General features: G+C 45.6%; 1 protein-coding gene across 6 annotated transcripts; it reads left to right on the forward strand.

Moving 5' to 3' along the window:
* The first annotated feature begins 1,898 nt into the window (after positions 1–1,898).
* Positions 1,899–8,858, forward strand: LOC122300546 (protein TIME FOR COFFEE-like). 6 transcript variants are annotated; one of them, XM_043111286.1, is made up of 12 exons: positions 1,899–2,313; positions 2,423–2,824; positions 2,956–3,131; positions 3,221–3,530; positions 3,657–4,071; positions 4,159–4,216; positions 4,317–4,415; positions 4,569–4,839; positions 4,939–5,005; positions 5,110–5,179; positions 5,262–5,633; positions 5,723–8,858. In XM_043111286.1, the coding sequence occupies exons 1-12, from the start codon at positions 2,220–2,222 to the stop codon at positions 8,177–8,179; spliced, it is 4,791 nt and encodes a 1,596-aa protein (XP_042967220.1). In that variant the 5' UTR covers positions 1,899–2,219; the 3' UTR covers positions 8,180–8,858. The 6 variants fall into 6 exon arrangements, with proteins under 6 accessions (XP_042967220.1, XP_042967221.1, XP_042967222.1 ...); XM_043111287.1 differs by having other exon boundaries at positions 5,113–5,179; XM_043111288.1 differs by having other exon boundaries at positions 3,224–3,530.

Below are 8,858 nucleotides of genomic sequence, written 5' to 3' on the forward strand. Positions count from 1 at the left end.
TATATCTATCTGTAAATTTATTTAATATATATAAATGAATCAGGATGCTATAAAAGTAATACTTCTTAGCTGTACAACTATATCGTTTATTTAGTATTATCTTCCATTTAAGATATATTTTAGTAAATAAAATATGTTTTTTCACTTAATTTAATAATTTAGCACGATTCGAGCTACATAATTATTATCTAATTTAATTTAATTAATTAATTAATTAACTAGTTGGTGGGACTCAATTCTAGGCGAGAACAATGGATGGTACTGCTCCTGTTGACGGCTAGGGTTAGGTTCTACGGTGAGAATAAAAGCCACGGAAGCATGCGGTTGATACACGTGGCACTTCTTATGGATTTCGTGATAGCGAAGTGATTTTTTTTCTTCTTTTTTGTTTTTGTTGGGTCCTTTCTTTGCCATAAGTTGCGAGGGAGAATGAAAACCCTCCTTGCAAGCGACAAAGGGAGGCAAAAAAGCTTTATGGTGGGTCAACAATTTCCCCGTGGGCCACCTTCTCTGACGCAGACTCACTAGTCTCTCCCAAGTCTAGCCATTTTTTATTTTTTATTTTTTTTTAACTTTTAAATATTATAAAATTAATCAGGATGGAAAAATTAAAAATATATTTTCACCTTATGTTTTACCTGTTATTTATAAATAATATTTTTATTTATAAATTATCATCATGAAAAATCCATTGCAATTTTAGAATTGAGGGGTAATCTATTTTGTAATATATGAAAGAATATCCGATAATCTAAAAAGATTAAAAAATATATTTTACCGGTAACTTTTTTGAGTGGCATCGTAAAATTCCCTTTTCTCAGTAATAAAAGATATTTACTGGCTTGTGAGAGGAAAGTGGGAAGGGTAGGTAGCCAATCAGAAAAATCCAAGGTGAGGAATAAAGCAAGAGACCGGATTAAAACGTGTCTATTTCATGGGTTGACACGTAAAGAAAATGACGTTGCCACGCTGTACAACTTTATGGAGCCCAGTAGTACTACTAAAATACAAATGTGAACTCCGCCTTAAGCGCGTGGAGTAAAACCAGGAACACTAGAGGGACCCACACGTCTCGGAAGTTCCGTGACCGTGACTCGAGTTCTCTCCCAATCTGGGACGTCGATGTGATAAAGCCAACGGTTGGGATCAACAAGGAGGCCGCTTGGTTCGGTGCCAGCTCGGACTGTGCTCGATCGTTGGAATCTGGTCCCGGTGGTGGGTTTGTATGCTTATTAGGGTCTGTCTCCACGTAGGATAAATCGAACGGCAGATAGAACTCATGCCACAAAGTAATAGTTAATATGGTGCGTCCGATGGCAATTTGTATCTTTTGCAGGTGGTCCCACGAGTCAATTTCTGGAAATATTTTTGTGATTCAATAATAAATAAACATCCTTAATAATTGTGAACGGGGAACCGGAAAAAATAATTGGTTGGGGGGAACGATATTTTCTGCGGTCACCTAGATTCCTTGTGAACGTCATATTGCTTTTACCAAGGTCTCTCTGGAACCGGCGACAGCCGGTCACGACATCTCATGGGGAAATTCCAGCGCCTTCCCATAACACTGTTCCTCGCTCTAAATTTATTATTATTATTATTTTGTTTAAAATATTCATACCAAATCGGTAGTGAAGTTAAAGTAAAACATGGAAGCTTGGGGAGGAAGAAATGACACTGACACGTGGCAGTAATCGTGGAAAAGGTTTAGGCGCCTTCAGAGAGAAATTAGTTGGACGATGGAGATTATGCCATCTTGGCTTTAGCGACTTGGAACCGCTGGATATGTTGCGGAGTGAACGGCTAAGATGGAAGTATGTACTGCTGTGTGTGAATCCTGGTCGTCGACGGGGATCTGTAGTGGGTTTGGCTGAGAGTGAAATAGCGAGACGATGATATGAGACTAGACCACAAAGTGAAGACAGAAAGGTTGGGAAGAGAGAGAAGGAGAGGAGGGGCAACGAGAGTGGGAGCACAGAGCGAAAGAGTGAAAGGAGAAAGATAAACGAAAACTGAAATCTTTCTCTGCCTCCGCTAATACGTGGATGAGACAGATCTTCGATTCAAGTGAATAGGCTTGCCGCCGGAGACAGCTAGGTACCTGAAATTTCCACTGGCCGCGACTCCATTTTCGGAGAATTATGGTCGGGTTCTCTTGATGAGCTACCGGATTAATTTTTTGGATGTAGCTGATTTGACAAAAGCAGATCGAAGCAGAGATGGATAGGAATAGAGAACAGAGAAGGGCAACCATGGCGACGAATGGTTTATCCAGGCGTCGGCATAGAAGTAGCAGTCTCAGAGATTCCCCAGGTGTGTAAATTTCTATCAGATCTAAAGCTTCTCACCAATAACCACTTCTTCGACTTTGTTTTCGCTGATTTTTAGTGGCTTTTTTTCTTTTCTGGTGCACGTTTTGCAGAGGAAGACGGGCCGGTGGAGCTGCAAGAGACAGCGAGGCTAAGAGATCGAGGAAGCGGAAAGAAAGATCGTGATCGGGACCGCGACCGAGACCGCGATAGGGATAGGCTGAGCCGGAGCAAGAGGAGAAGAGGCGATAGATTATTGCACGGGACCAACAGAGATGATGGTGGCGAGGAGAGCTCGGAGGAGAGCGTGAATGACGAAGAAGAAGACGAGGATGACGACGGAGCCGCGTCCATCAGGATGCTTCCGCCGAACCCCGCACCGTTATCTTCGTCAACATCGATACCCAATCATCGGAAGAGCTTTCCTCCTCCGGCCAAAGTTTTTAGAGCAGCGCCGACTTGGAAGGCCGCCGACGAGATGATTGGCGTTTCGGTTCCCAGAAAAGCACGATCAGGTAGAGCAGTGGAGGAGAAGGATAGCGTTCTGGATTTACCGTCTTTTTGCTGAAAAATCTTCAACTTTGTGGATATCCGATTTTGATGTTTGTTTTGTTTTGTTCTGATTTTTTTTTTTTTTTCCTTCCAGCATCTACGAAGAGGTCGCACGAATGTTGGGCTGGTAGTGGCAATGTTGGAGGAGAGCAAATTAACCGGCAGGCTTCAACATCGCCGGTGAGAGCGGGCCTAGTTTCAATGGCTGCGGCTGCGTCGCCACCTCCGGCCTCGCCGTCTTCTTCCAATGCTTCGGGGCGGAAGAAGATGGTGAGTCCTGGTTTTACAATCTTTAATTTAATTTTCATGTGTTTGTTTTCCTTTAATTTTGTGGTTAACGAGGTTCGCTGCCGTTGTAGAAGGCCAATGGACCGAAACTGCGGCCGCCGAAATTATCTTCCAAGCCTTCGTCGTCAGCTCAGGATGAGATCGAGATAGAGATAGCCGAGGTGTTGTTCGAAATGGGGAGGCAGCCCCAGGGCCATCCCAAGCAGGAAATCTTGGCTACCGATTCTCTAAAGTTCGAACCCAGAGACGCCAATAGATCTTTCTGTGACGCCAAACCAATGGTCTCATCGCCGATTTCGAGCTCAACGTCTGCTGTACCTCAGTCATCGTCCATTTTGCCTCAGAATTCTAGCTCTTCTATCACTCCAATGTCCACCGTCGGTGGGTAGTATGGACCTTTAGGGCTCACTTATATTGTATTTCTTCAGTACTAATTTTCCTTTTTTTGCAAAGCTGAAATTCTGTTCTTCGTCGACTGACAAAATTGGTGTCTTTGACTCGTAACAGTAGCGCCAAAGAGGAAAAAACCGCGACAGGTCAAGTACGACGACGAGAACTCTTCGATTTTCACGGTCAGGAGCTGTCCCATTTCGTCCACCACGAAAGCCGAGACTGATAAGCCGACGAAAATTGAAACTTCATCATCCTCGAACTTGGAGAAGAACTTGGGATCCACAGCTGAAAATGGTGGACTTTTGTACGATTTAGCCAATCCCGAAGCCGTTCCGGCCTCATCGGAGGCACAACGGGAGTTGACTGTTAAGCAGGAAAGCAATTATACATCGGATTCGAAGCTTTTGACGGAAGAGTCGGAGGATAAGGATGTGAGGGTGAGTAAGGAGGAACCTAGTCAGACGCCCAGGAAGGAATCTCCTGTGCTTAGGTTGGATGATAATCGAGAAGATGCGATGGCGAATAAAGCGTGAGCATCTCAGATTTTTCTTCTTCTTTAGAACTTGTCAATTAAGCTGTGAAATGATATCTGATTGATTTTGGGGGGTTTGTGCAGGAATTCGACGATCTCTGAGACTGAGGGCCACAAAGAAAAGTTGCAGATAGATCTGATGGTAATGATCTTGTTGACGGCCTCTCCTTGAGTCTTCACCAAAATTTTAATCCCATTTTTTATTTTTTATTTTCTTTTACCGAGTTGGGTTGGATTTGCAGGCTCCTCCCCCACCTCCGTTGAGAGCATCACCGGAAAGAGACAGTGAGACTGAGTTTGTGGCCGTAGATCCTAAATCTATGGTCACAAATGCGGATACGGTGAGTGGGCCAGCCGGTGTCGCTTTTATCATTTTCCTCTCTCTCTCTCTCTCTCTCTCTCTCTCTCTCTCTCTCTCTCTCTCTCTCTCTGTGGTATTGATTGTTTCGGTCTGAGTTTCATATAGTAACGTTTTGATCTAATTGGATGCGCAGGAAATTAAGATGGAAAATGAGAAGGCGGTTAAATTAGGAAAGGACGAGGCCGTGAATGTAGAAAACGAAAGGGCGAAAACTGTGGCAGCGGAAGAAACTGAATCTCAAAAGCCGGTTGTTGGACATGAGAGGATCATCGACCTCCAGCTCGACTTGGAGAAGACCGATAGAGATAGCGGCACAGCTAGTGTAAGCGGCAACAACAAGTTACACCATCATGTTCAGAAACATCACCACCAGCAGTCACAGCACGCTAGCACTGAAAGATCTGGTACTTCACCTTATATATTTTCTCTTTGCTTTACTGTTCTCCTGGAACATCCTCATGGCCTAATGGGGATTCTGATTTTAAATTATTTTTGTCTGGCAGCCCAAACGAGCTCTCTACCTTTGCCAATGCCTGTTCCTGGTTGGCCGGGCGGTCTTCCTCCCATGGGGTACGCTCGGGTTAATTTGTTTGTGGTCCTTGATCTTTCGGTTATTCGCGGTATGCCAGTGCTTTTGATAATCTTCTCCGGGGAAATGACACTTTTCTCTTCAGCAGATATATGGCACCTCTGCAGGGAGTTCTATCCGTGGATGGGAGCACCGTATCTCCTGCTGCTATGCAAGTAAGTCTGTACTTCTTGGGTTATGTTTTTGGATATTCAATTCCTTCTTTTTTTTTGCTAATGAAGTTTCCAACTTTTGCAGCCACCACAGTTGCTTTTTGCTCAACCTAGGCCTAAGAGGTGTGCAACGCATTATTACATTGCTCGGAATATACAATATCACCAGCAACTTGCGAGGATGAATCCTTACTGGCCTGCAGCAGCTGGTTCTGCATCACTTTATGGCGCTAAGCCCGGCAATCTTAATTTGGCGCCTTCAGCAGAATTGCATGGAAACATTCCTGGTAGGGGTTTGAACTCCACACAAGACAAGGGGCAGGGTATATCTGTGTATCCTGGTCATACCGGCAAGGATAAAGGTTCGCAAGCAGCAGCCAACATTGTGGATGCTGCCCAGAGAAAGCAAATTTTGATCCAGCAAGCTATGCCTCCTGGAGCACCAAGTAATATCTTGGTACGTTTATGTTTTCTATGTAATTGCTACACAATTGTTTTTGCAACTTTTGTTGATAGTTTCTGAGTTTGTTGTGAATTGAATTGCAGCATACCCCTGCTTTCATTTTCCCCCTGACCCAGCAGCAGCCTGCAGCGGCAGCTGCTTCTGTTCGATCTGGCCCTGTAAAGTCTCCTGTTGCCGGTAGTGTTGCTTCGTCAAGTGCATCTAGTTCTGCTCCAGTGAGTGCCCCAGCAACTGCGGCTGCTCCAGCAATGAGCTTCAACTACCCAAGTATGCCTGGAAACGAAACTCAGTATTTGGCTATTTTGCAGAACAATGCTTATCCGTTTCCACTTCCTGCTCATGTTGGAGCACCGCCAGCTTATAGAGGAACCCATGCACAGGCAATGCCATTCTTCAATGGGTCCTTCTATTCTTCTCAAATGCTCCATCCTCAAATTCATCATCATCAGCAGCAGCAACAACAGCAACCACCTGCTCAGTCACAGCAAAGCCTACAACAAACTCATCAGAATGCAATGCTTTCCTCGACTTCTCAGAAGCACTTGCAGAATCAGCAGCAGAGAGCACATGCGAATGGCGTCAATGGTGGCAGTGGAACTTTGCAAGGGTTTCCTGCCCCCAAAAACCAATCTTCACAGCTGCAGCAGCAGCGGCAACATGTACCTCACCAGGCTCGCCAACTTGAGTCTGAGATGGGTGGGGAAGACAGCCCGTCGACTGCTGATAGCCGTTTTACTCGTGCAAACATTGCTGATAGCCGTCTTTATGGCCAGAATTTTGCAGTACCGATGCACCCTCCAAACTTTGCTTTAATGACTCCTGCAGCAATGGGCAGTGCTGGTGTTACAAGCGGTGGCAGTACTGAAAAAAAACAGCAGCAGCAGCCACAACAGCCCGGCTCAAAGGCGGGAGTGGAACCTCTACCTTCTCAAGCTTTTGCAATGTCTTTTGCTTCCATTAATGGTGCTACTAGCACTCCTGCACTGGGCATTACATCGATTGCCCAGAGTCAAGCTTTTCAACAGGGCCTTGGATGGCAGCCATCCTCGGGGAGGGGAGACTCACCCTCCCCTGAGATGTCAAGGCAAGGTTATCAGATTATGCCTGCCGCTGCTCAAGCGGCACAGCAGAAGAAAAATTTCCGTGCTTCTGAAGAAGGGAAAACTGGAGGCGGTGATTCTTCTAACGTGGAAGAAGAAAGAAAGGCCATGCCGGGAAAGGTTCCAGTGCCAGTTGGACAGTCTATTGCCTTCTCCAGGCAGGATTTGACTGATACCTCAGTTAACACCGTAAAGGGTAACAATGTTGTTGATAGTTCAGCTCGAGCTCTTAATCTTGGGTCTGCTTCTGGCAGGAGTTCTGGTCTTGTTATGCCTGCTGCTATCAGCACCGTCAATGCTCCTGGTTCCCAACAGCAACTGCACCGGAATCAGCAGCAGCAGATGATACAACATCAGAAGCAGAATCAATTCACTGTAGCAGCAGCAGCCACTGCTGCTCGAAGCAAAACTCCAGCGAGTAATGGAAGTGTTTATTCGGATCACCTCCCTTCACCATCTTCTATGGCCGCTAAGTTTACTAACGCACTCTCTTCTTTTCCCCAAAACCTTGTCCAAACGAGCAACAACACCCCAGCTCAGTCTCAGTGGAAGAGTCCTATACGTACAACCACTTCACAAGTTCCTTCTCCGTCTGTATCCTCGTCAACCTCCTCATCCCTTAAAAACCTTACTCAACAACAGCAAGGTAGAAATCAACAAAGCCACACGCAAATTTCTTTTGGAGCTAGTGCAAAACCATCAACAATAGCACAAGGGCAACAACCTTCCAACGGCAACCAGTGTGCATCTCCTCAGGTAATGGTTGGTTCCCCCACAACTTCCTCGATGTCAAAGGGTGCTGGTGGAAGCCCAAGGACTACTACGTCCTCTTCCACAGCCAACAAAGCTGGCCCAGGTTCTATGCTGTCATCAACGCAAGCCAAGGATTCACCATCGGTGCCCATGCGAAAGTCATCGCCAGTTGGGGGGAGGAATGTTCCTTCAATCCTTGGAAATTCCCATGTTGCCTCTACCTCGGGCAATTCAACTAGGCCTCAATTGCTACCACAGCAGCCACCAAAGCAAGCAATACAGCCAGCCCAGTTTTTCTTCCCTAATTCCTACATGCAAGCACTAACCGGCACAACCTCTGCATCAGCTGCTGGTGGCTATTATCTTCAAAGAAACCGCCGTGAGCAACAGCAGCAGTCACAGGGGTCATCGGGTACATCCTCAACTGGGATGTTGTCTTTGTGCCCTCCAGTTACGCTGGCCAACACTAACACCTCTGATCCTGCAAAGGCAGTTGCTGCTGCTACAGCTGCTAGCCACATGAAAGGTGGCGGCTTACCCTCGCAGGGTATCCTCCACGTTACCCAGTTTGGTGCTGCACAGTCCTCCGGGAATCAGCATCAGCTTTTACCCTCTGGCTTCTATGTTCCTATTTCCACACCGGTTCAGGTGAAGCCAGCAGAGCAGAAGCAACCCGCTGGTGAGTGAAACTTCCCTTGGTGCTTTACATTTCAACGCTCCATATGGGAAGTGAGCGTGATTTATGAAAAAATATTCAATCTGAGGCTTAGTTTGTGCGAAGGAGGTTTCTTGCCTAAAAGTTCAATTTGCATACCCTCTATCAGCCTGAGAAATAATGGAAGAAGGTAAAATTCGAGGAATCGCGGCTGTGGAAGGCATGCTCAGAGTCGAACCCACAATTTTGGGTAGTTGAGCCGAGTGGGGAAAGATGGTTCCATGTTGCATTTGCTCGGGATGTATGTCTATTCATGTGTGCACAATTGTTCATATTTTGACGGGGTTGATCCTGGATTATAATTAGAAATTTATATTTGATTCTGATTGGGATGACATTGGAGGATGCTGGGGAAAAGGAGGTGGATTGATGTTTCATTTCGTTGGAAAGACGAGAAGGAGAAATGGAGGGAGAAATGGCGTGGAAGATGGAGAGGAAGGCAAGACCAACTCTCTCTCTTCTTTTGGGGCTGTAATGGAGTTCCTTTTTGCTTTGGGATTATTTCCGTTTGTTTCTCGGGTCTTAGTTTTCCAGGGAAACACGCAAAACAATCTTTTTGACATAAATATTGTGCAATGGAGGGAGTACGTGTATATATGTCTAGCACATAAAACAGTAGTCCTCAATTTTTTATTTAAATCTTTGAGCCAA

The sequence above is a fragment of the Carya illinoinensis genome, chromosome 2 (genome assembly GCF_018687715.1).
Source record: "Carya illinoinensis cultivar Pawnee chromosome 2, C.illinoinensisPawnee_v1, whole genome shotgun sequence".
In the NCBI taxonomy this organism is placed as follows: Eukaryota; Viridiplantae; Streptophyta; class Magnoliopsida; order Fagales; family Juglandaceae; genus Carya; species Carya illinoinensis.